The sequence below is a fragment of the Oncorhynchus nerka genome, linkage group LG2 (genome assembly GCF_034236695.1).
Source record: "Oncorhynchus nerka isolate Pitt River linkage group LG2, Oner_Uvic_2.0, whole genome shotgun sequence".
NCBI classification, from domain to species: domain Eukaryota; kingdom Metazoa; phylum Chordata; class Actinopteri; order Salmoniformes; family Salmonidae; genus Oncorhynchus; species Oncorhynchus nerka.
This window is the reverse complement of record NC_088397.1, coordinates 64,146,979-64,173,775: the sequence shown is the minus strand read 5'-3', so window position 1 is coordinate 64,173,775 and position 26,797 is coordinate 64,146,979. Positions and strand designations below refer to the sequence as shown.

The window sequence follows — 26,797 nt, the reverse complement described above, 5'->3', positions numbered from 1 at the left end:
CTCGTTGAGAGAATGCCAAGCGTGTGCAAAGCTGTCAAGGCAAAGGGTGGCTACTTTGAAGAATCTAAAATATATTTTGATTTGTTTCTGTTTTTTGGTTACTACATGATTCCATGTGTTATTTCATAGTTTTGATGTCTTCACTATTATTCTACAATTTAGAAAATAGTAAAATAAAGAAAAACTCTTGGATGATCAGGTTTGTCCAAACCTTTGATTGGTATTGTAATTTCAACCAGTTTTGCCAGGTTCTCAAAAACCTGGCAATGTCTCACTTTATTTTTTTATTTCACTTATGTTTAACTAGGTAGGCCTGTTGAGAACAACTTCTCATTTATAACTGTGACCTGGCAAAGATAAAGCAAAGCAGTGCAACAACAGAGTTACACATGGGGATAAACAAACGTAAACACATTATAAAAATCTGTATACAGTGTGTGCAAATGAACTTCAGCAACTCTCCAGTTACAGATTTTGTGTTGTAAACAAGTCAGATTTTCTGCTTGACCTTCTTTGACCTTTGATCTCAATGGTCAAATGTATGTGATGGTTCTTCCCACATGACTGACAATGTGATTCCCATCATTGATAAAGACCCTCGTTAAGTATCACAGTGGTTTCAACAAAACCCAGTTTGAACTAGGATGCCATATTACAGATTAAAACACTATATGTGGAAAACATGGATTATTTGGCCTGTGTTTGACAGAATTATTTATGATTTATCTGATTTCTAGTCCTAGATTATTTTTCTGTTTGCAGTTTTGTACTCTTATGATGATCTTATGAGTTTACAAGTATCTGGAGTGTCGTTAACATTTGTTGGCTTCATTTCAACCAATGACGTATGTGTGTAGCTGGAGGAAGGCCACACGGGGCGGTTGGAGCGTACTGAGGACCTGTGGCTGCGTGTGAGGAAGGACCACGCCCCGCGGCTGGCCCGCCTGTCTCTGGAGAGCCGCTCCCTCCGAGACGTGCTACTGCATGGTGAGACACACACATACTAGCTGCTCTATCCACTGGGCTTTGAGCTCTGGCACTGACAGTAATCACTCTGCCTGGGTTCCATGCTCTCACGTGCTAAAAAGGCCCAGAACCTATACCAGTCACAGTACAATAACACAAATCTGTATTTCTGACTGACAAACTTAACAACTTTTTCATGAAGTTGACCAGTAGTTTACTTTGATGTCACTGGCGACGTCACTGTTGGTTGTATGAAAATGTATTGACATGTTTCTCTCTTCCTGGCAGGCAAGCCCAAACTTGGGCCAGAGCTGGGGCGGGGTCAGTATGGAGTGGTCTATCTGTGTGACAGCTGGGGGGGACGCTATCCCTGCGCTCTGAAATCAGTTGTACCACCTGATGACAAGCACTGGAACGACCTGGCCCTGGAGTTTCACTACACCAGGTGAGCTGGCCCAGCCTGTGGACCTCAACCATTGCTGAATGGACTATCATTTCAATAAAGCATGCCTTTAATAAGCTAAGATAAGATAGTAAATAGGATGTCAACTGAGTGAACTTGTTTTGCATTATCAAAATGGATCCATAGTCAAGTGAAAAAGAATCATCCAATAATAATGGTGAGACTCATTTGTCATCAACAAAACTATTGTTATTGGTGGTGACCGTTCTTTGTATAATGCATGTACTGGTAAAACCAACACCCTCTAGGATAACGAAACATATTCTGCTCTCCAGGACAGATGTTTTTCCTCTAGGGCAATGAATTGGCATCTGGTGCTGTGTTTAGTGTACAGCATGTTAATTTCATATAACTGCAGCCTTTCACTGTGTAATTTCACGGATCACCTGCTCTAACAGCTTACTAATACAGTTCATAGAGAAGTAACCACTCATGTCTGTGGGCAGATGCTAGTGTTGGAACTGTGATGCCAATGCCCCCTTGTGACTGATAGAAGAATTTCATACACCATGGAAAAGTGATGGTACTGTATTTGCGGGCCAGCCCCCTCAGTTGAAACTTGTGCGTCCTCAGTTTTAGTTTTATGCTGGTTGATCACGTTGTGCTGTACTCATGGGCTCCATGATTTTTCAAGCGGGCCTATTTGTTTGGCAAGACTGCTGTGATTTAACTTCATGGCTGCTTCTCACTGTAGTAGTTGTCGGTATTCTAAGCCTGCATGAATGACTCATTTATTTTGTTAAGACCGCTGTGTGTATGGCTGCATTCACATAGGGGAATTACACTATTACCAAAACGACCTCACTTTAGTGTGTAGGGAGCTGTCCATTGTGCTGATACAGTGCCCGCGGAGATGGGTTGTAAATCTGTAGCCTGTCACTTCAAAAGCACTCAATCAATGGCCTCGGAGTCTCTGCATTTCAACTTTATCTTTATTCTGGTATAGCGTGATATAAGCAGAATTCAATATAATATATATTCCAATGCAACCCCCGTCCCCACCATTTCTACTAACACAGTGGGTAGGACGTATATAAAAATGTAGGAGCTTTGTTTTCCTACCTTCTCTATTGCTCAGGTCCCTCCCTAAACACGAGCGCCTGGTGGACCTGCACGGCTCGGTGATTGACCACACGTATGGCGGCGGCTCCAGCATTGCTGTGCTGCTCATCATGGAGAGGCTTCACAGAGATCTCTACACAGGCCTGAAGGTAATCCCATATCTATCATTTACCCTAATCTAGCACTTATGATGACATAAGTGATTTGGCACACTGAGGCCTACCTCCCCATCTCCTCGCTCTCTATCAGGCTGGTTTATCACTAAAGGAGAGACTCCAGATCGCTCTGGACGTGGTGGAAGGCATTCGCTTCCTGCATGGCCAGGGGCTTCTGCACAGAGACATCAAACTAAAGAATGTGCTGGTGAGTGAGGGTTAAAGGTCATCTCAACTCATGCTAAATGTGTAACACTAGCGTTGATCACTACATTATCCATTCATCAAATCAGTTCTAATGTTGAGCTGATTCAGCTGTGGGCATCATGGCTCAGTGGAAATGCTCCAGCACCGCACACCAATGAATTCCTCATTATTTCCATCATATTCCACCTGTGTTGCTTGCTTGGTAGTGTAAGAATAGCCCAGCCTACACAGTATGATGGTTGGCTCATATATCACTGTTTTGCTGTGTCCTCTGACTGACTTAACTATGTGTGAAAATAAGGGGCAATGTTTAATGAGACATACTATGTTTGCATTTTCATGAAATGGAGGTCACAGGCTACAACACATAGCTGTATTGTTAGGACAGAGTTATGGAAAATGATTTAACTTCACTCATAAATTGAATGTCCTGGGGCATTGGATGCTCTGAGTACTGACCTTTTTGGAATTTAGTTTTGAGTTGACAATTGGGGGATAAAATCACTTACTTTCTTTGTATTGAAGACTCAAGGGTATGCTTTTTTGACTGTATATTCCCTGAGAAACCAATATTTATGGTCCTGAAGTTTCACGTCTTGCCAAAAGTGTTCCTCATCTGTCCCTCCCTCAGCTGGACAAACAGAACCGGGCCAAGATCACAGACCTGGGCTTCTGTAAGCCAGAGGCCATGATGTCCGGCAGCATTGTAGGAACCCCCATTCACATGGCCCCCGAACTCTTCACAGGTCAGCTATCCTGTTACTCGGTCACACTGCTGCATCATCTCTTATTCTAGACTCTTTGGTTAAACCCCAAGTCTCACCTCTTTCTTCAGGAAAGTATGATAATTCTGTGGATGTCTATGCCTTTGGAATCCTGTTCTGGTACCTCTGCACTGGCTCTGTCAAACTCCCAGAGTCCTTTGAGAAATGCTCCAGCAAGGACCAGTTGTGGAATAATGTTAAAAAAGGTGATGTGCAAACCCACAGCTAAAATACAAATTCTTGTTGTAACATTTGTCTTTTATCCAGGATTTACAGTGTGTCTATTTGTGGATGAGATGTGGTGTGTGTTAGCTGAATTGGACTAGAGAGCTGCCCGGGCCTCATTTGTGCCCATGTTGTTTGCAGGCGCGCGACCCGAACGGTTGGCCAACTTTGATGAGGAATGCTGGCAGCTGATGGAGGCCTGCTGGAATGGAGACCCTTCCCAGAGGCCACTGCTCGGCATCGTAGAGCCCAGCCTGCAAAGCATCATGGTACGGCTTTGCAATTGTGGCTCAGATCAGAAGAGCAGCAGCCTGGAGGACTCAAACTGAAACTCAGAGAGGACCACAGACTGTTGAAAAGGATTAATAAAAAACTTTTTGTTGTATTTATGGAAAAATGACAGTGTGTTTCTGGAAGGCCAATAATAAAGATTGTCAAAGACAGTTGTCCTCTTCCTTTACAGGAGTTATATATACACTATTTAAGCTGACACTTGACAAATGTGTTTGTGCCGTGTGTATTTGCATAGTATACAAACTCTAGCAGACACTATGCTTCCGACTTAGCTGGCATGCTAATTGCTGATTGGTCATAGGATTGTTACTAGATAAAACATTTGAAATATAGTAAAAATAAATAAACGCAGTATTATATATACAAGTATTAATTTTAGACTGTATTTAAACTGGTTATCAGAGTGTTCTGATATGAATACTATGAAATTCATTTTTTTAAATTTTTAAATAAAATGATTTTGACAAATAATCAATTGTTTCCCTTCACTCTTAAATAGGGTTCTGTTTTCAGCATCTTCACAGCACCAGTCCTCAAGCCTTAGAGGATACTGCTATTTCCCTGATAATAAACTAATCTTTATCATTTAGATGCCAGCAGGATAACGACCCCAGGAAAATTTAGACTGTCCACACTAATACAGAAGATGGAAGTGATGCTATCTATACGCCTGTTGCACATGTTATAATATTAAGATATTATAGGGGATAGAATATTAAGATTCTAGAATGAGGTATTCTGAGAGTTCTGAAACGTGTCATAGCTGACAACAGCATTTTTCAAGTGCTTTTGAACTGCAACAAGACTATCCTGGCCATTGTGTACCAAGTAGGTAAGAAGCGACCGCATTTGTTTAACCTATAATACATTGAATGTTTATTTGAAGTTACTGAAGACATCTACATTATACTTCTGTGATCCAGAGGTTTGGGGATGGAGAAGACTGAGACGGCTCACACTGCACAGCAGCCCACCTTGGAGTACGTATAGTCCATAGAAATACAATGGTGTAGTCTCACCTAGTCATGGTCACTACTATACTACTATGGTCACTACTATAGTGAATATAGTCTCATACAATTGGAATACCAAAGCATGAGGTAAATGCTTGCACTCTGGTCTCAGTGACTCACAGAGCGAGGAGGAGGAGGAGGATGATGGCTTTGTTGGGGGGACCGGCGTGCAGTCAGACAAGGGACAGAGTGGCGCGGAGTCAGAGGGTGTGGATGAAGAGGATGACTATGAAGAGGTAACTTTGTTAGAAAGGACATTGTAATGTTTGGTCCAATCCAGACAACTACATTTGATATCAGGGATGTCATCACATACAGTTTAGGTGTGTGTCCCTCTTTCATTAGGCAGGACCTGCAGCCCAACCCAAGGAGAAGGGTAGTGAGTATTATCACCAGTAACATTTCTCCCCCACTATTCTGAAGTACCAATGATGTAAGTAACCATTGTTGTGCGCCACAGAGGAGGATTCCTTTGCCCGGATGCTTTCTATCTGGGGCACCACCAAGTATATCAGCAAGTGGAAGATGGCCCATCGGAGAGGCTACCACATCAACTGCCTGACCGATGACCCCAAACGCAAGGCCATGATCATGCAGCATGAGCTGGACTGCAAAACCAGTGTAAGAGACCCCAACCGTATTCCTTCACCTCAGCTCAATGGTAGAAAGGGTAATACTGGTCGTGAGAGTTGCTGATGACATTAATTGTGCATATCTTAATGTCCATGACCCTGAAAGCTGAATCATGCAACTCTCTTCTTCAGATTCCCCTCCCTATGGTGTGTATGATTGAGAAGGAGACCCTGCAGATTCTACAAAATATTGAGAATGGTAATCCCTGGTCAAAGTGTCCCTACACTTCAATGTATCTGAGCATATGAACTGTAGCAAGTCCTCTCCATCTCTTTACTTTCTCTGTTACTGTAGACTACAAGTACAAGTTGGGCGCCAGCCACCATCTGACAAAAGAGCTCCATGAGCGTATTGAGAGCCTGAAGTGCCAGGTATCCTCCAAGGTTAGGCACAGTGAGCCGGTCCCAGAGGGAGGAGTGCTGGCGACCCTGGTGGGGTGGGGCAGGGCACTGTCTGCTATGCTGGGTTGGCGCAGTGGAGCCTCAGCTACTAAAGATGGGAATGTTCTACCCTGCAAGGAGTGTCCCCTTGAAACAGACGACACAAAATAATAAAGACTTGAATTTCAACGACTAATCTGTGATTCTTCTTGAAGTTACAAGCATTTTGCTACACCGGCAATGACCAATACATTTTTATTTGTGTTTCGGTAGCAGTTCAGCACCAGAGGGCTCTAATGACTGGACTGTACTAAAGCTCAGCATTCTACTACAAACTGCTTGGCCTACATGTGTTATGTAATATTTTGAATAGGCTAAGGAGGCCATTTCCCCTGAAGGCATAAAAAACAATACCACTGTATTAAAAGCATGTCTGTTTTACTCATTGCATTTTGGAAAATTCCTTTAGAAAGCCATTTATCTTAGAAAAATACAAGTCATATCTACCCTGGATCACTAAAGCTTTGACATCAGTAACCTACTACAGGTCTTGGTTTTAAGCAGTTGATTGCTTGGAGCTCCAATTATGAACTGTTCGTACCAACCAGATAAGGAGTATGAGAGTAGCATATCTAGAGCTCTTCACAGTTGAGTCTCAACAAAGTGATTCATTAGGATCCCGATAATGAGAGAACTCTTTTGTAGGCCTGATATTCAATAACCCTTCAGCAAATGTTTTACCAAGCTTCACCTTGTATTTACCATAGTGTTGTTGTAAAAAAAAGAAGAGGAAAACATTTAAGAAACAATTGGCAATGCAGAAATTCCCTTGACTTGGCACATATTGTTGAGGTATTGTATCATGGAGAATGCTCTCAGATGTCCGTTCATTTCATTTTAGGGAGCACCAGTGCAAACACAATCCTCTCAGGAACTGTAGTGTTATTAAATCTTCAGATGAAGGCTGCGTTGGTGCTTGTGGAGTAATGTTAAATGAATGATAAGACCTTTTAAGACATAAAAACAAGTAATATGCAAGAGAAATAACAGGTTCTTTCCTACACATCAATAAATTGCCTGAACTGCTTTTCAATAGTTGGAATGTAGTGGTGTACGGTATATTTGAGCACTGACTGAGGTGTGTACAGTTTATGCAGTATGATTCAATATGTTGCATGAAGTATTAGTGTATGTCATTTTACAGACAACTCTGTACAGTAAAATTGGAATACATTTCAAAGAGTATTACAGTAAGTATTTGACAAAACAATGGGTCCTTCATATCTGATCTATAAAATACAAAGTAATTTAGTCACGGATTCAAATGAAGGCAAATATCCCTTGGACAAAAACGGGAGCATCTTCAATGTTCTTACAAAAATTTGCTCCCAACACTTTACAAAAGTCAAGATGTATCAAAAGTCCTTGTTATACAAATTCTTGACACGCGCACTCTTTTCCTCCAATGACGATGTAATAAAACAAAGGCGAAGTGGTGGAGAAAGGCAGGCGTTCTCATTCTGGATGACAGCTGTCCGGTCACTGTTGCCTTGATTAAACATCCGTCAATAGTGAGAGAAACTGTTTACAGAGCGCGTCCAATACGGGGCATTGCAATACTGAGAGACCCAATGGCCTCACTGTCCACAACCCAGTTCTCCAGCCACACTTCCAACAGGAGTCCCTTTCCTCCAGTGCCTGAACTCAGCTGGGTGGAGCTGTCCCCGTCTCCTGTTCAGTCTGGGGACATTTTGGACTGACTGCTCAGACTGGCAGCTTCCTGAGACTAGAGTGGAGAAGAGTGAGTCCTCTCTACACTGCAGCAAAACTCAAACTGGCCTCAGCCCTCAGTAGAACAATTAAATCCTCAAACAAAACAACTGTACAGGCGACCCTTTCTGAAATTACAAATTAGATAAGGAATTTCCCTGAACGTTTCAAATCTGACAGCTAAATGACACAACCAAAGGAGGACTTCGTATCTCCGGAGTTTGAAACATAAAACGAAACATCTGCTCCAGTTGACTACCAGCACATCTGGTCAGGCAGTGTAAATTATTTTAAAAAGTACATTGCTTCAAGTATGTAAACAAACAATGATATATATATTTTTTTTAAAGAGGGAGACTCATTCCATCAGTGCTGTCAAGCCTGGGCCAGTGCAGAGACTCCTGAGGTTTGGCTCGGTCTCGTGCTCTCTCGCGCACACACGCACCCTCTTAAAAAATGAGGGGGAAGAGAGAGGGTACTCCATGGATCTCCAGTTGAGGACAGTCCAATGCTCTGTGTCTCCTCATACATCAGCTCCTGTCACTCAGAGAAAAATGTGCGTGGCGATGAGGGGCTGGGCTCTATGACCTGCAAAGACACACCCCTCCGTCAGCCTGCTCATATGTGTTACGGCGGCTGCTGGGAAAACAGGGCGATGGGAGGGGGGTGGTGTCGGTGACAAACACAACACAGGGAAAATAGAAGGAACTGGAAAAAAATGAATGAATTATTCACACACACACATGGGATTCTTATTTTGGTTGTAAGGGGTGAAGGATGGCTGTAAGGGCTGAATGATCCATCGACATGAAGACAGTGATCCTGATTTCAAATGAGGATCAAGTGCTTCAGTGAATAAAATGAAAGAATAAGAATCTATGGCTTTTGGAGTGAGAGAGAGGACAGAGAAGGGTGGTTCGTAAGCTTTTAGACTCAGCGTTGTAGACACTCTTCATAATAAAATGATATTGCCCAACTATCTTTTTGACCTATAAATGAATAATATGTACCTATTGATTCTTGAAGAATAGAACTTCGAAATGCCTCAGGAGCTTAGTGTAACTGTCAGACCCCATCATATCAGCTTGTTTCATTCCAATGTTTGTAAACAAATGAAATGTTTTCAAACACTATATAGCATTAAAACATAGTTAAAATGATACTTTTGATATCATGGATGGTCAGTCCTTGCATCCATAGCTCTGTCTATGAATGTACATTTCTCTAGCCCCATCCCTCAGCTTTGTAACGAAATAGGCGCTGGGAGTGCGCTTTGTTATGTTTTAACTGCTGATTCCTGCTTTAAAGCCACTTGTATAATGGTAGCAATCAAAGCTAAACAAAAAAGTGTTAATATACAATCTAACTTGTTGAAATCAGCTTTTACTAAGTCCCTCTGTTTATGGAACAGTATTTTGTTCCCAATAATCAAATCAAATTTTATTTGTCACATACACATGGTTAGCAGATGTTAATGCGAGTGTAGCGAAATGCTTGCAATAGAATAAAATCACCTGATCACGGAAGTTGCTTGACATTATTGGTGTCTGAGCTCATTGATGAGAATGTGACGGTGCTGTATGTTTTGGACTATTGACAAGCCAGCATGCTAACATCACCAGAACATAGAGGAGGACAGAGGACTACACACAATGGTGATGGGGGGGGGGTGCTCAAGATACATTCAGTGGGACATCAATTCTCACACATCAACCTGGCAGACTGATCAACAGAAAATGTAACATACTGTATCCAGCAACATATAAAACAACATTTAAATACATAAGTACTGAGAAATCTCTTAACTTCCATCTAAAGCTGTTGCTTTGATTCTATGACATTGTGTTGACCTGTACATGTTGCTGTGTTTGTGATCTGCTCTGGGTTGAGTTCAGACAGAGCGGTGTATTCTGCGTATTATGCTTGAACCTGCTTTGTGTTTGGTGCTCTGTGTTGGATGACACTCACTCTGATCCTGACGAGTCACCGTCTACTGTTCCCGCCTTGATGCTCATGCCGACACCATTCAGCTGATCTGGTAGGCTGGGTTTGGCCCGGCCCCCTCGGCTCTCACTGGAGGAGGAGCCCTGAGAGGAGGCGTGGCCTGGAGCATTCTTTGACAGCTCGTTATGGATGCGGTTGATACCATTTCTCTCTGCGATGGGGGAGAGCTGCTTCTTCTTCAGGATTCCTGAATTTGAAGACACATCCTCTCAAACAATTCCAAAGTTCTGGAAAGCCCACCCCTACAGAGATATACAGTTGAACTAACAACATGTGGAGGAATGTTGCAGCAGTGTGGATGTTTAGTTTTGTTGCTAACCTTTCTGTGGGTGTGCATTGAGGTTGGGCAGACTGGGAAGTAGCAGCATCAAGTTATCCTTCCCATAGCTACCTGCCTTGTCCCCTGGCCTTTCGCTTGGCATGCCTCGGGTGTCCCGAGTCTGGCCCAGCTCAGTGTTGGCCAGAGACTCTGTCTTCAGCCTGTCTGCTCCCCCGAGGCCCTCACTGTTGCTGGCTGTCGTCATATACTCCACTGGCCAGTACAGCTTACTCAGGTTGTTATCTGGGGAACAATTTTAAGACTACATCTTAAATGCTTGATGCATTAAATGATGGTGTAACCTATGGTCAAATTCATAACATTCATGTATTGCTCAGAAGTGGATTTATTTACACCTGGACAATTGTATACAGTGTAGGTGTAGTCTATTGAAGGTCTGGTCAGTGTGTGCTGTTTGGGTGTGGTGAACTGTTAAAAGTGTGGGAGCAGTATTATCAAGAAGGTCTGAGGTCACACAGTGGATGGGGCTGTGGTGACAAACCGGGCGCGTTCCTCTGCCAAAGCGTTGCTGACGCATGCCAAATCTTACAACGCCTAGATAGGTATTTTACAAATCAGCTAACCACATCATACATTATAGCAACCTGGTGCCCAACAGCAACCATTGGTTGATGCATGCAACGTCTGAGCAGGGGAACACAACCACCATGTTGGTGTGGTCTACTGAGAGTGAGGCATTGAAGGTATGAGGTCGTATAGAGTGTGGATGACTGGGTTGATTATAGGTGTGAGGTCATACCGTGAGGGTGTGGTCTCTTGGACACGTTGGAGGCCATGCTTTCCCAGCATTCCTCTGTTGGGTAGGGCTCCTCCTCCTCGCTGTCAGAGGAGTGTGTGGAGGCGTATGAGCCGCTCTGGTCGTCCTCCAGAGACAGGTCACTGTCAGAGTCCGAGTTGGGATCTGTTGTTGCACACACACGTTAAGATGATGACCAATGAGAATTGCACAGATATATATTTTGTATACATATATTAACCATATGAAATAACCGTCTGTATGCCTCTCTGCTAAAGGCAGTCACAGTGATCCTAATCACATTAAAATGGGAGACCTACTATCTAAATGCTCTTTAGTTTCATGGAAGAGTGAGCCGTGTTCATTCAGAGCGATGTGTGCTTGGCTGTTATTCAGGCCACCATCATCCCTGAAAAACACAACAGGACTTGTAACAGGACATAAACGTACAAACACAAAGCCCTCATCTCCTCAATCAAAGTTACTACGTGTATCTGAAAGGGCTGTTCTACTTGTATTACTGTACATAATAGACCATCAGAAAATATACATTTTCAATTCATTTGTAAAGTAAACTTTTTTCTAATACACAATGATGCAGGAGGCCCTGAACAGCTTGTGTCCATGGGGTCTGTTATGTCCCTCTGGGCTTGCCGTACCTAAGGACAAAAGGGACGTAGCTCTGCTGGCTCTTGCCACTCTGCAGGGTGCCGTTCAGAGACACACTGGAGTCTCCAAACGGCAGGTGGTACAGTCTGCCATCCATGTAGCTGGTGGTACAGTTATATGACTGGAGGAGGAGGAGAGGGACATGGTATAAGTTAATAGGCAGTAAGTCATCACACCAAATTCTGTTTTATTTGTTTGATGCTTTAGTTCATTGTCCTTGGTAACACAAGGCCAAACCTAAAGGTATGATATGGAGCTGTACATAGCTGTACTAGTTCCTGTTCTACTAAGGCCTTGGATGACTGGTGTCCCTATATAGTGGGAGAGACTCACAGAGGGCTTGGACTTGATCATGTGATCTGGGCGCTTGCGGCTGCAGCAGTAGCGCATGGCTTTCCTGGCATCCTTGTTGAAGACGATGCGGAAGAAGAAGATGAAGGGACCCTGGATGGACAGACCAAAGGAAGAGGAAGTCAAAGAAACCAATGGAGCGAGGTACCGATTCCTGGTATAAGTCAGAGAAGAAAGTGTTTACCTGGAGACAGTTGAATCCAGCAAACAAGTAGTGGAAGATGATCATGTCACTGTTGACTGAGAGTACAGCTAACAGACATGTTACAGTGACCAGGAGGAGAACCCCACACGCAGTCCTCAGCCCAGAGCTACACACACACACACACGTTAAATGAGGACACAAGGTTACATTGGGATAAGTGCATTTTCAGAGTTTAGTGAATTGGCAGCTTCACTCTCAATTCAATGACACAATGCACACTCTCCGTTGTCCATAAAGTGCGGTAGTCATGTTTCCTCGGGGTACAACAGCATGCCTGTGTTAATGACAGAATGAGTGTAGTTTCCCTTTTGTTTTTATTCAGGCAGCGGCAGGACACTCACACAGGGGGCTCTTTCTTCTCAAAGCTGTGGTGTCTAATGGAGCAGGATGCTCTGGAGGCCAGGATGTACAGGAAGATGTTCATCTGGAAAACACAAACAATGTATTAATGCACCATCATTTACATAATAAGCTACTAATATTGAACGCAAGCTACACAAAGATTACACACCAACCACCATATCATATGAGTGTAATATAATACACTGTATTAGAGGTGGAGTGTACTCACAAACACCACCATGGCGATGGGCCCTGCCAAGCTCCAGATCAGAGTGTCGTACATGGACAGCCAGCAGAAGTCTGGGTTCCCATAACCCTCTGGGTCCAGTCCGACCGCCAGGCCTGGACAACACAACAAACAAACAAACCACTAGTAACTACCAGTAACTATAAAATAACTACAGTCTAACTGGATATATGATGAGTTGGCATTGTGTGTCTGTGTATTATTCAGACCTGTGATAAAGGCCGGCACGCCCCAGCCGATCATGTAGTAAAAGCGCATGGGTCCGTAGTTGATGTCTCGTATTTCGCTCAGCATGCGGTAGACGTGCAGGCCCTCCAGGAAGAGCCAGGAGAAGGTGCACAGGTAGAAGAAATGCAGCAAGATGGCAATGATTGTGCACATGAACTAAACACACACACAGACACACACACACAGACAGAGAGAGCATATAATACTGGATATGACAGGCCTCAAAATGGGCTGAATGCTTTGCTTATTTTTTCCTTTGATTTGAATCAGATCCATATGTCAGACACCTATTCCAAATACAAATGAGAGGAAAGGTAGGATACTGAAAGTGAAGTGCTGAACAGAGGTAGAGAGGGACACGAGGTCAAATACAGTATTAAAGGTAGATAGAGAATAACTTTATTCCAGTAGTTTACCGGGTTGTCTGGCAGGTTAATGCCCAGGATGAAGATGAGTTCGGAGATGAAGAGGGCAGTGGCTCCATTGTTGATGATACTGGTCTTGTTGCAGTGCATGGCCCGCAGGCAGAGGAGGAAGAGGGTGGTGAGAAAGAGGAAGACCAGGGTCACACCCACTGTGCTCCACGTCACCAGCTTCACAGGCAGGATCTCACCGTTCTGAAAAGATAAGAAGGGGAAGTTTAAATAGAGCTTTTTCTGGTCATTATAGTGAACAAGACCACTTTTGGGTGTGGCCTGTGGTGCATTGAGGTATCTATGTGAAGTTTACAATGTGAAGTCTATATGGAGTAGTTTTGTAGTGTTGTATGCAATGTTAGGTCTGAAAGTATGAGGGGAATGTTGTGTGGTGTTTTTGTGATACATCGTGTAGCCCCTCTCACCTCTCTCCTGGAGACGTCCATGAGGACAGCGAAGCTGGTCATGTGGTAACACTGGCAGCTGATGTGAGTGTTGTTCCTGAACACCATCTCACAGCCTTTAGCTGACCAGCCTCCGTTCCCCGCTCTGACAAACACAATAAACAGTCAAACAATGCAATGGTGGATTCATTGGTTTCAACCTAATCCTTTATAGAGCCTTTCTAAAAACCTTTGTTTCTACAGCTCAAAGTTCAAATAGCTAATGTGTGTGTATGTGTGTGTGTGTGTGTGTGTAACTCACAGTATGGAGTGGTTCCAGAAGACACAGATGGGTTTGGAGCGGTCCTCAGCGGTGACCATGCGGAACTGCACAGTGATTGGTTTGTCCAGGGTGTGCTGCAGCAGCTCCTCGTTGTCATGGACCGTGATGCTGACCACAGGGGTGTTGATGACAGGACGCTTGGGCACCCTAGTGGACGTCACACAAAACCATCATTAAATAATACTTTAGCATAGAAGACAGCAACCTATACTTTACCATCTTCTCTTCCTCCCTTAACCCCTACACACACACACACACACACACACACACACACACACACACACACACAGTTGAAGTCGGAAGTTTACATACATTTAAACTCGGTTTTTCACACTTCCTGACATTTAATCCTCGTAAAGTGTCCTTGCAGAAACAGCTCCTCAGCTCCTGTTTGAATCATAACACTCAAAGATTCCTCAAACAAAAAATCTGTCTCACTTTCCCGATCAATCTCTTCTATAAACTGGTGCAAATCTGTATACTTAGACTTGGACTTCGCTTTTCCTGATTTATTCGCCATGATGTCTTCAATGAAATCGTTGAAAAAACACTTTCCAAAATACTACTTTCCAAAACATTGCTGTGCGTAACAAGCGTGACTGCAACAACTCTGATGGTCAAGGCGAGAATGGAGTTCGTTACGCGTGCGTTTACAAACAAGGGATGGTGGTCCAACCCATAACCATCACATACTGGCGTTTACCTCAGCTCATTGGCTATCTACCCAGCTAGATTTCAAGAAGATCAGTGGTCATTGGGCAGAAATACAGTCAATCAACGAAGCTTCGTTAAAATTATTGGTGCGCAATGAAGTCATTGCTCGTTGTCTTCAAATCAGTTCACTTCGGTCAATACTCCCCGCAAAAAAAACAATCAAGTTTGGCTGTGTTGAAAACATCCAGAGGAATGCACTGAAACCAACCATGACTAGATAAACGATTGTTTACTATGTGTAATTACGTTGAATGCTCCGTAAAAAGTTGATAGAGATGGAATTCACGGCACAAACGGGTTACCAAATGTTTTGATTTAGGCTATATCACTGGGACCCTCAGCAAGAGAAATAAGAGCAAGATATCAGAATGTAAGTCATAATTTTACCTTCAGATGTGAATGTGTAAAAACTGTTATGGTGGAAAATGTTTTTTGTTGTTGATCGCTCTTCTCAAACAAAAGCATGGTATTTGTTCTCTGTAATAGCTATTTTAAATCGGAAAACGTAGTTTGATTACCAAGATTCTAATCTTTTGAAGGATGTAAGACACTTGTATTTTCAAGAATGTTTAATGTTACGACGTTGTATTTTTAGTTGTCGCTCTGAGATTCCCCCTGATGTTGATCCCTGTACGGGGATCGCAGCCATAAGAGGATTTATACTTGCGTACTACTGTTTGTACAGATGAGCGTGGTACCTTCAGGCGTTTGGAAATTGCTCCCAAGGATGAACCAGACTTGTGGAGGTCTTGGCTGAGGCACTGAGTTTGAGGGTAGGCCTTGAAATACATCCACAGGTACACCTCCAATTGACTCTAATTATGTCAATTAGCCTATCAGAAGCTTCTAAAGCCATGATATCATTTTCTGGAATTGTCCAAGCTGTTTAAAGGCACTGTCAACTTAGTGTATGTAAACTTCTGACCCACTGGAATTGTGATACAGTGAAATATAAGTGAAATAATCTGTCTGTAAACAATTGTTGGAAAAATTACTTGTGTCATGCACAAAGTAGATGTCCTAACCGACTTGCAAAAACTATAGTTTGTTAACAAGAAATTTGTGGAGTAGCTGAAAAACAAGTTTTAATGACTCCAACCTGAGTGTATATAAACTTCCGACTTCAACTGTATGTATGTTAATATGGAATCAGATCTCAGTCTCTCTTGGTCTCACCTCAGACTCCTCTTATCAGGGTCGTAGCTCTCAGGCAGAAGTGAGGCCAGGCTGTGGAAGATGATCACACTAGCGATGGCTTCCTGCTCGGGGTCGTCAGGACCTCTATGGCGCCTCTTCCTGTTGGACGTGTGGTTCCTCAGGAAGGGTTCTGGGAAGGTGTCCAGGTGGCGGTGGCCCTTGGTCTCCAAGGGTGGCTCAAAGACGGAGTCGGGGAGGGTGACGGCCGTCTCCTGGTCCTGAGGCCTCAGTCCTCTCAGAGACTGGTAGCGAGGGAGCTTGGCTCCGGGAAAGTTCATCTTCTGGAGGCGATCTATTGAGATGACTGTGGAGAGAACACACAACACAGGAAGGGTAGGTTAGACAAACCACAACAAAGAGATAACTGGTTAGACGTTCAGTTTATCCTTCAACGCTCATGGAAGAATAATGAACACATATTCCAGCTGATAAACATACTACAACATGCTGTGCATATCTCTAACTTATTTTGCATTAAGCGATCATCATCACTCCCATATTTCTACATTTACATTTAAGTCATTTAGCAGACGCTCTTATCCAGAGCGACTTACAAATTGGTGCATTCACCTTATGACATCCAGTGGAGCAGCCACTTTACAATAGTGCATCTAAATCTTTTAAGGGGGGGGGGGGGGGTGAGAAGGATTACTTTATCCTATCCTAGGTATTCCTTAAAGAGGTGGGGTTTCAGGTGTCTCCGGAAGGTGGTGATTAACTCCGCTGTCCTGGCGTCGTGAGGGAGTTTGTTCCACCATTGGGGGGCCAGAGCAGCGAACAGTTTTGACTGGGCTGAGCGGGAACTGTACTTCCTCAGTGGTAGGGAGGCGAGCAGGCCAGAGGTGGATGAACGCAGTGCCCTTGTTTCTACAATGGCATAGCACAGAAGACTACCCTCACCTATGTGTGGAGTGACGATGGTGAAGGGGCTGAGGTAGGTCTTCCTCATGTTCTGTGCCAGGGTGTTGGTGTACTGCTCAAACTGGCGCAGCAGGGCCGCCGTGCCCCCTTCCGTCTGCTGGATCAGCTCCCAGTGTGGCCGTGTGCCCGGGGACAGGATGGCACTGCCCACCCGCACCAGGTTCTGATAGAGGGAGTAAGGCAGGGGGTCAGAGAGACAGACTGGCATAGGGTGGTGTTGGGCAAATGTCTACAGAGTTGATCTTAGATTTATGTTATACTGTGTCATGTGGTATTACGCTGTGCATTCAACTGTTGTGCGCTGCCATGTGTTGCCCTATCCTGTGCTGCATGGTGGTGTGTTACACTGTGCAGCATTGTGTTGTGTATTATTGTGTTACCTCAGTGAATAGGACGTCCTGTGTAGCGGTCAGGCTGAAGCCCTGCTGGTGGCTCTCGTACTTCAGAAGGCTCTGGGTGAGGCGGTAGGCCACCTTTACATCACTACCGTAGTACTCCACCGTGTGTAGCGTGGCGTTGGCCAACATGGCTGCAGTCTGCTGGACACGCCCAGAGTCCAGGAGAGACATGTTACGGGCCAACTTCTCCGACTGGACCGGGGAAGGGAGAACATTCTTAAAGCACCATTTTACACGTTTGATGATGTGTGTGTGTGTGTGTGTATATATACACACACACACACACACACACACACACACACACACACACACACACACACGGTTGAAGTCGGAAGTTTACATACACCTTAGCCAAATACATTTAAACTCAGTTTTTCACAATTCCTGACATTTAATCCTTTCCCACAATATGTTGGGTGAATTTTGGCCCATTCCTCCTGACAGAGGTGGTGTAACGGAGTCAGGTTTGTAGGAGTTCTTCGGCTTGCAAGCCTCCCCCTTTTTTCTCCAAACATAACGATGGTCAATATGGCCAAATAGTTATATTTTTGTTTCATCAAACCAGAGGACATTTCTCCAAAAAGTACGATCTTTGTCCCCATGTGCAGTTGCAAACCGTAGTCTGTCTTTTTTATGGCGGTTTTGGAACAGTGGCTTCTTCCTTGCTGAGCGGCCTTTCAGGTTATGTCGATATAAGAGTTTTGTACCGGTTTCCTCCAGCATTTTCACAAGGTCCTTGCTGTTGTTCTGGGATTGTGTTTATACTTGCGTACTATTGTTTGTACAGATGAACGTGGTACCTTCAGGCGTTTGGAAATTGCTCCCAAAGATGAACCAGACTTGTGGAGGTCTACAATTTTTTTTCTGAGTTCTTGGCTGATTTCTTTAGATTTTCGCATGATGTCAAGCAAAGAGGCACTGAGTTTGAAGGTAGGCCTTGAAATACATCCACAGGTACACCTCCAATTGACTCAAATTATGACAATTAGCCTATCAGAAGCTTCTATAGCCATGACATCATTTTCTGGAATTTTACAAGCTGTTTAAAGGCACAGTCAACTTAGTGTATGTAAACTTCTGACCCACTGGAATTGTAATGCAGTTAGTTATAAGTGAAATAATCTGTCTGTAAACAATTGTTGGAAAAATTACATGTGTCATGCACAAAGTAGATGTCCTAACCAATTTGCCAAAACTATAGTTTGTTAACAAGAAATTTGTGTAATGGTTGAAAAACGAGTTTTATTGACTCCAACCTAAGTGTATGTAAACCTCCGACTTCAACTGTAGCTCTCACAAGAGATATCAGGGACCTGTGCTCTCAAGGTGGATATAAGTTGACCAAATAGGTCAGTAACAGCCATGCTATATTGGCCTCCCTCCCTGATGAACATAAAGCCAAGCAGATAAAGGAATTGGATCTCGACAGAGAATAGTTAGCATTCGAGCGCTTGGTATCCAATGGAACATTGAGAATGACCTATTCACCTACCGAGTCATGATCAACGGCTGACCAGCTACCAGAAGAGGTATCCTCTCAACTGTAAGCTCAGTCTACGATCCACTAGGTTTCCTTGCTCCCTTTATTCTGAAGGACAAGTAGATCCTCCAAGAGCTCTGCAAGATCAAGTGTGGCTGGGATGAGCCCATTCCAGAGGAACTCTGTAAACCATGGCAAAGATGGCTCACAGAGTTGGATCAGCTTTCTAGATTCCAGGTGAATAGATGCATGAAGCCTGAAAACTTTGGTCCAGTTAAAACTACTAAGATGCATCATTTCTGTGACGCAAGTGAACAAGCCTACGGAACTGCAAGCTACTTGAGGCTCACAGGCGAAGAAGAAAAGGTTCACATTGCATTTGTTCTGGGTCCAGAGTGATGCCAATTAAGCAGATGACAATCCCCAGGCTGGGACTCTCCGCATCAACACCAGCTGTGTGAAGTAGATCAGATGCTCAGAATGGAGCTACAGATTGAACTACAAGACTCGACTTTCTGGACAGACAGCCAGTCTGTACTGAAATATAACAACAACAAGACTACAAGATTCCATACCTTTGTAGCAAGCCGAGTCTCTGTGATTCGTGATCCGTCAAGAGGAGAGCAGTGGAGATACATCAATACAAAACAGAACCCAGCTGACGGCGCCTCACGTGGCCTGAATATTGAGACCTTTCTGAATTCAAGATAGCTGGCAGGACCAGAGTTTTTGGAGAAACCAGAAACACAATGGCCAAAGAATCCACAGCTGGGCTCTATCCCTCAGGATGACCCCGAGGTAAGGAAGGATGTCACTATAAATAGTGTGAGCGTGACAGAGGAGAGTCCAACTAGCAAGTTGATTGAGCACTATTCAACATGGAACAGCCTCAAGACGTCCGTTGCTTGGATGCTGAAGCGAAGAGCACTTTTGATCTGATTTTTAATTTTTTTTTATTTCACCTTTATTTAACCAGGTAGGCCAGTTGAGAACACCTTTATTTAACCAGGTAGGCCAGTTGAGAACACCTTTATTTAACCAGGTAGGCCAGTTGAGAACACCTTTATTTAACCAGGTAGGCCAGTTGAGAACACCTTTATTTAACCAGGTAGGCCAGTTGAGAACACCTTTATTTAACCAGGTAGGCCAGTTGAGAACACCTTTATTTAACCAGGTAGGCCAGTTGTGAAACACCTTTATTTAACCAGGTAGGCCAGTTGAGAAGTTGAACAACTTCCGGGTTGGAGCGATCCGGTCGCATCCGCGCTTCGGTCTGCAGGTTGTATAACTTTTTCATTACATTTCATTACATTTCATTATAGTACAACGGTCTGATTTGTCTAATCTTAGCAATTTCTTCTTAGCTAGCTACATAGTCGTCGTTGTATCAAAGATAATTGCGTAATTATCGTATTTCGTCGTCTCCTATCTGCCCAACACGTTCACCGTCTACCGTAGCACTGTAGTAACTATCACACTCAACTGAACGACTTGATTAGTGTAGTGTTAGCTAGCTACATAGCTAGCTACATAGTTGTCTTTGCTGTCTTCGTATCCAAGATAATTGTGTAGCTTAGAGTGTGGAGTCTTAGAGTGATAATTGCGTTATTATCGTATTTCGTCGCCCTCCTATCTGCCTAGCAGCTAGCCAGCTAGCATACGTTCACCGGCTACCGTAGCACTGTAGTAACTATCACACTCAACTGAACGACTTGATTAGTGTAGTATTAGATAGCTACATAGTTGTCTTTGCTCTCTTCGTATCTAAGATAATTGTGTAGTTTAGAGTGTGTAGTCTTAGAGTGATTATCTTAATTCACCGAGGTTAGCTAGCCAGCTATTTTGTCGTCCTTAACGTAGGAGACACTCCTAGCTAGCCAATAGCCAGCCAACGTCTACTGAATAGAACTTTCGCATTCCGGTCGCATTCCGCGTCGCTCCACAGGTAGTATCACTTTTTCATTTCATTTCATTACAGTCCCAACGGTGTGATTTGTTTGATCGTAGCTAGCTACATAGCTAGCTACATAGCCGTCTTTGTTTCAAAGATAATTGTGTAGTCTAGAGCGATTTTCTAGGTTAGCTAGCCAGCTATTGTCGTTCTCCTAACGCAACGTAACGTAACCAACACTGCTAGCTAGCCAGCTAGCTCCCGAAAAGCAGCATTGTAGAAACTTCACACTCAACGGTACGACTTGATTAGGGTAGTGTCAACAACGCAGCTAGCCTACCCCAGCAGTACTCTATCATTTTAATAATTTTAGTCAATTAGATTCTTGCTACGTAAGCTTAACTTTCTGAACATTCGAGACGTGTAGTCCACTTGTCATTCCAATCTCCTCTGCATTAGCGTAGCCTCTTCTCTAGCCTGTCAACTATGTGTCTGTCTATCCCTGTTCTCTCCTCTCTGCACAGACCATACAAACGCTCCACACCGCATGGCCGCAGCCACCCTAATCTGGTGGTCCCAGCGCGCACGACCCACGTGGAGTTCCAGGTCTCCGGTAGCCTCTGGAACTGCCGATCTGCGGCCAACAAGGCAGAGTTCATCTCAGCCTATGCCTCCCTCCAGTCCCTCGACTTCTTGGCTCTGACGGAAACATGGATCACCACAGACAACACCGCTACTCCTACTGCTCTCTCTTCGTCCGCCCACGTGCTCTCGCACACCCCGAGAGCTTCTGGTCAGCGGGGTGGTGGCACCAGGATCCTCATCTCTCCCAAGTGGTCATTCTCTCTTTCTCCCCTTACCCATCTGTCTATCGCCTCCTTTGAATTCCATGCTGTCACAGTTACCAGCCCTTTCAAGCTTAACATCCTTATCATTTATCGCCCTCCAGGTTCCTCGGAGAGTTCATCAATGAGCTTGATGCCTTGATAAGCTCCTTTCCTGAGGACGGCTCACCTCTCACAGTTCTGGGCGACTTTAACCTCCCCACGTCTACCTTTGACTCATTCCTCTCTGCCTCCTTCTTTCCACTCCTCTCCTCTTTTGACCTCACCCTCTCACCTTCCCCCTACTCACAAGGCAGGCAATACGCTCGACCTCATCTTTACTAGATGCTGTTCCTCCACTAACCTCATTGCAACTCCCTCCAAGTCTCCGACCACTACCTTGTATCCTTTTCCCTCTCGCTCTCATCCAACACTTCCCACACTGCCCCTACTCGGATGGTATCGCGCCGTCCCAACCTTCGCTCTCTCTCCCCGCTACTCTCTCCTCTTCCATCCTATCATCTCTTCCCTCTGCTCAAACCTTCTCCAACCTATCTCCTGATTCTGCCTCCTCAACCCTCCTCTCCTCCCTTTCTGCATCCTTTGACTCTCTATGTCCCCTATCCTCCAGGCCGGCTCGGTCCTCCCCTCCCGCTCCGTGGCTCGACGACTCATTGCGAGCTCACAGAACAGGGCTCCGGGCAGCCGAGCGGAAATGGAGGAAAACTCACCTCCCTGCGGACCTGGCATCCTTTCACTCCCTCCTCTCTACATTTTCCTCCTCTGTCTCTGCTGCTAAAGCCACTTTCTACCACTCTAAATTCCAAGCATCTGCCTCTAACCCTAGGAAGCTCTTTGCCACCTTCTCCTCCCTCTTGAATCCTCCTCCCCCTCCCCCTCCTCCCTCTCTGCAGATGACTTCGTCAACCATTTTGAAAAGAAGGTCGACGACATCCGATCCTCGTTGCTAAGTCAAACGACACCGCTGGTTCTGCTCACACTGCCCTACCCTGTGCTCTGACCTCTTTCTCCCTCTCTCTCCAGATGACATCTCGCGTCTTGTGACGGCCGGCCGCCCAACAACCTGCCCGCTTGACCCTATCCCCTCCTCTCTTCTCCAGACCATCTCCGGTGACCTTCTCCCTTACCTCACCTCGCTCATCAACTCATCCCTGACCGCTGGCTACGTCCCTCCCGTCTTCAAGAGAGCGAGAGTTGCACCCCTTCTGAAAAAACCTACACTCGATCCCTCCGATGTCAACAACTACAGACCAGTATCCCTTCTTTCTTTCTCTCCAAAACTCTTGAACGTGCCGTCCTTGGCCAGCTCTCCCGCTATCTCTCTCAGAATGACCTTCTTGATCCAAATCAGTCAGGTTTCAAGACTAGTCATTCAACTGAGACTGCTCTTCTCTGTATCACGGAGGCGCTCCGCACTGCTAAAAGCTAACTCTCTCTCCTCTGCTCTCATCCTTCTAGACCTATCGGCTGCCTTCGATACTGTGAACCATCAGATCCTCCTCTCCACCCTCTCCGAGTTGGGCATCTCCGGCGCGGCCCACGCTTGGATTGCGTCCTACCTGACAGGTCGCTCCTACCAGGTGGCGTGGCGAGAATCCGTCTCCTCACCACGTGCTCTCACCACTGGTGTCCCCAGGGCTCTGTTCTAGGCCCTCTCCTATTCTCGCTATACACCAAGTCACTTGGCTCTGTCATAACCTCACATGGTCTCTCCTATCATTGCTATGCAGACGACACACAATTAATCTTCTCCTTTCCCCCTTCTGACGACCAGGTGGCGAATCGCATCTCTGCATGTCTGGCAGACATATCAGTGTGGATGACGGATCATCACCTCAAGCTGAACCTCGGCAAGACGGAGCTGCTCTTCCTCCCGGGAAGGACTGCCCGTTCCATGATCTCGCCATCACGGTTGACAACTCCATTGTGTCCTCGTCCCAGAGCGCTAAGAACCTTGGCGTGATCCTGGACAACACCCTGTCGTTCTCAAATAACATCAAAGGCGGTGGCCCGTTCCTGTAGGTTCATGCTCTACAACATCCGCAGAGTACGACCCTGCCTCACACAGGAAGCGGCGCAGGTCCTAATCCAGGCACTTGTCATCTCCCGTCTGGATTACTGCAACTCGCTGTTGGCTGGGCTCCTGCCTGTGCCATTAAACCCCTACAACTCATCCAGAACGCCGCAGCCCGTCTGGTGTTCAACCTTCCCAAGTTCTCTCACGTCACCCCGCTCCTCCGCTCTCTCCACTGGCTTCCAGTTGAAGCTCGCATCCGCTACAAGACCATGGTGCTTGCCTACGGAGCTGTGAGGGGAACGGCACCTCAGTACCTCCAGGCTCTGATCAGGCCCTACACCCAAACAAGGGCACTGCGTTCATCCACCTCTGGCCTGCTCGCCTCCCTACCACTGAGGAAGTACAGTTCCCGCTCAGCCCAGTCAAAACTGTTCGCTGCTCTGGCCCCCAATGGTGGAACAAACTCCCTCACGACGCCAGGACAGCGGAGTCAATCACCACCTTCCGGAGACACCTGAAACCCCACCTCTTTAAGGAATACCTAGGATAGGATAAAGTAATCCTTCTCCCCCTTAAAAGACCTAGATGCACTATTGTAAAGTGGCTGTTCCACTGGATGTCATAAGGTGAAAGCACCAATTTGTAAGTCGCTCTGGATAAGAGCGTCTGCTAAATGACTTAAATGTAAATGTAAATGTAATGTTAAATGAGAACACCTTTATTTAACCAGGTAGGCCAGTTGAGAACGAGTTCTCATTTACAATTGTGACCTGGCCAAGATAAAGCAAAGCAGTGTGACACAAACAACAACACAGAGTTACACATGGAATAAACAAATGTACAGTCAATAGCACAATAGGAAAAAAATAAAGTCTATATACAGTGTGTGCAAATGGCATGAGGAGGTAAGGCAATAAATAGGCCATAGTAGCGAAGTAATTACAATATAGGAAATTAACACTGGAGTGATAGATGAGCAGATGATGATGTGCAAGTAGACATACTGGTGTGCAAAAAAGCAAAAAAGTAAATAAAAACAATATGGGGATGAAGTAGGTAGATTGGATGGGCTGTTTACAGATGGGCTGTGTACAGCTGCAGCGATCGGTTAGCTGATCAGATAGCTGATGTTTAAAATTAGTGAGGGTCAAGCCAGAACAGAATATTTTGAATTACCCCCTCTACCCAGCTCAAGCTGTCTGTCAAGACACAAAGCCTCACTGCGGAGGACATGTAGGTAGCTGAGAAAGCAATAATCTGCTACGATCAGAAGCAGCACCTGAAGATAAAGGGAGACAATGTGCTAAAGGAATCGGTAGATGGACCCAATCATGGATTAAGGCCTGCTGAGAGTAGGAGGGTGGATAAGTAAAGGATCCATGCCTATGGAGCTGAAGAACCCCATGATACTGACAAAAGATTCCCACGACAGATTCATGAGCAGATTGATCATTGTGGGAGGGGCCATATGCTGTCCAGACTTAGCCAATGCTTTTGGATGCCCTGTGGGAATTCATTGGCAAGAAAGATCATCAAGAGCTGTGTCTTTTGTAGGCGTATACAGGCCAAAGCTGGAGAACAAAAGATGTCTGACCTTCCACAGGACCATGTGACCCCTGACCTGCCACCCTTTACCCATGTGGGTATGGACTACTTTGGGCCTACAAAGATCAAGCAAGGCCGCTCTTTTGTGAAGCGATGGCGTGTGACTTTTACCTGCCTTGTTTGTCGTGCCATCCATCTAGATCTTGCTAGCTACTTAGACACAGCTTCCTGCATTAACGCTTGCGTAGATGTATCTGCCGAAGAGGCCCGTGTCTAGTATCAGGACTGATAACGGTACAAATTTTGTGGGTGCACAAAGGGAGCTAGCAGGGGCTCGAAAGGAACTGGATCACAAGAAGATCCAGAACACATTACTGAACGTGGTAGTAAAATGGTTGTTCAACCCTCCCTCAGGAGCCCACCATGGAGGAGTATGGGAAAGGCTGATTTGGCCAGTGAAGGAGATTCTAGCATCAATCCTCCCTCAGGAGCCCACCATGGAGGAGTATGGGAAAGGCTGATTTGGCCAGTGAAGAAGATTCTAGCATCAATCCTCCCTCAGGAGCCCACCATGGAGGAGTATGGGAAAGGCTGATTTGGCCAGTGAAGAAGATTCTAGCATCAATCCTCTAAGAACAAGCACCGGAAGACGAGGCTTTGCAAACAGTTCTGTGCGAGGTCGAGGCAATCATAAATGACAGGCCATTAACAACGATGACCAACGACCCCAACGACCTATAGCCTCTCACTCCTAACCACCTGCTTCTACTGAGGGCAAAACCCATCATGCCCCCCAGGCTATTCCAGAGAGGAGACCTGTACTCCAGGAGAAGGTGGAGGCAAGTGCAGTACATTGCTGATCTCTTCTGGAAGAGGTGGGTTAGGGAATATCTCCCATTGATGCAGGAAAGTAGCAAGTGGAATAATCCTAGGAGAAAATTCCCTCCTGGAGACCTGGTCGTCATCATGGATGAGACAGCTCCAAGAAATTCATGGTTAATGGGACGCGTGGTGAAGGCCCTGCCAGGGACTAAAGGCCCAGTCCGGAGCATGTTAGTTAAGACAAAGACTAGCATTTTAGTCAGGCCCATCACCAAGCTCTGTCATTGAGGCAGACTCATTTAGGCAACCATCTTTAGGTGACATGCAACCCAAGATGTCGAGCTCATGAGCTATGGATTCTTCACCGACACGCGCCCACATACAACCATACATCTATGTCTATACAGGACCTTAGACAATTATGAATTACGATTACGCTCTGATGCAGTATATTTGTTTTTATTATGGCCTCCACTTGAAACATTTTAGGTAATTGATTATGCATTTTGTGCATTGTACAATTAGGGGCCGGAATGTTAAAGCCAAATAGCCCATGTGTATTTGTATACAATAACCAGAGCATTATTAGTCAAAGTATTAGTGTGAAGCCATTATTGGAGATGAATACCCCCCTTGCGGCCAGTGCAGTGGCTACGGGAGGAGGAAAGGTTATTTGAGGGAGGAAGTCGGGCCTACGAGGAGGAGTCTTGGTTAGACGGGGGAGCGGTGTAGTTATTTGACCACACTTGCTCGCATGATATCTTGAATTTA

At 45.1% G+C, this 26,797-nt stretch overlaps 2 protein-coding genes across 2 annotated transcripts in view; one reads left to right on the top strand and one right to left on the bottom strand.

Annotated features, from left to right (window-relative positions):
• LOC115139465 (dual serine/threonine and tyrosine protein kinase-like) overlaps positions 1–4,285 on the top strand; it is a 32,254-nt gene extending 27,969 nt beyond the window's left edge. Inside the window, 7 exon segments of the mRNA XM_029676890.2 lie at positions 858–987; positions 1,255–1,411; positions 2,508–2,640; positions 2,741–2,854; positions 3,485–3,599; positions 3,689–3,823; positions 3,984–4,285. Of these exon segments, the coding sequence (XP_029532750.2) occupies positions 858–987; positions 1,255–1,411; positions 2,508–2,640; positions 2,741–2,854; positions 3,485–3,599; positions 3,689–3,823; positions 3,984–4,171 (972 nt within the window). The 3' untranslated portion in view covers positions 4,172–4,285.
• Positions 4,286–6,401: 2,116 nt separating this feature from the next.
• The window catches only part of LOC115139460 (cadherin EGF LAG seven-pass G-type receptor 2-like), a 112,422-nt gene continuing 92,026 nt past the window's right edge, over positions 6,402–26,797 (bottom strand). Inside the window, exons 18-34 of the mRNA XM_029676875.2 lie at positions 17,409–17,618; positions 17,008–17,191; positions 16,087–16,411; positions 14,176–14,343; positions 13,896–14,019; positions 13,471–13,671; positions 13,036–13,210; positions 12,809–12,921; positions 12,579–12,661; positions 12,217–12,343; positions 12,015–12,125; positions 11,672–11,802; positions 11,333–11,421; positions 11,016–11,177; positions 10,256–10,498; positions 9,901–10,123; positions 6,402–8,520 (exon numbers count right to left, since the gene is read on the bottom strand). Coding sequence (XP_029532735.2) covers positions 8,514–8,520; positions 9,901–10,123; positions 10,256–10,498; positions 11,016–11,177; positions 11,333–11,421; positions 11,672–11,802; positions 12,015–12,125; positions 12,217–12,343; positions 12,579–12,661; positions 12,809–12,921; positions 13,036–13,210; positions 13,471–13,671; positions 13,896–14,019; positions 14,176–14,343; positions 16,087–16,411; positions 17,008–17,191; positions 17,409–17,618 — 2,676 coding nt within the window. The 3' untranslated portion in view covers positions 6,402–8,513. The remainder of the gene's footprint in view (positions 8,521–9,900; positions 10,124–10,255; positions 10,499–11,015; positions 11,178–11,332; positions 11,422–11,671; positions 11,803–12,014; positions 12,126–12,216; positions 12,344–12,578; positions 12,662–12,808; positions 12,922–13,035; positions 13,211–13,470; positions 13,672–13,895; positions 14,020–14,175; positions 14,344–16,086; positions 16,412–17,007; positions 17,192–17,408; positions 17,619–26,797) is intronic.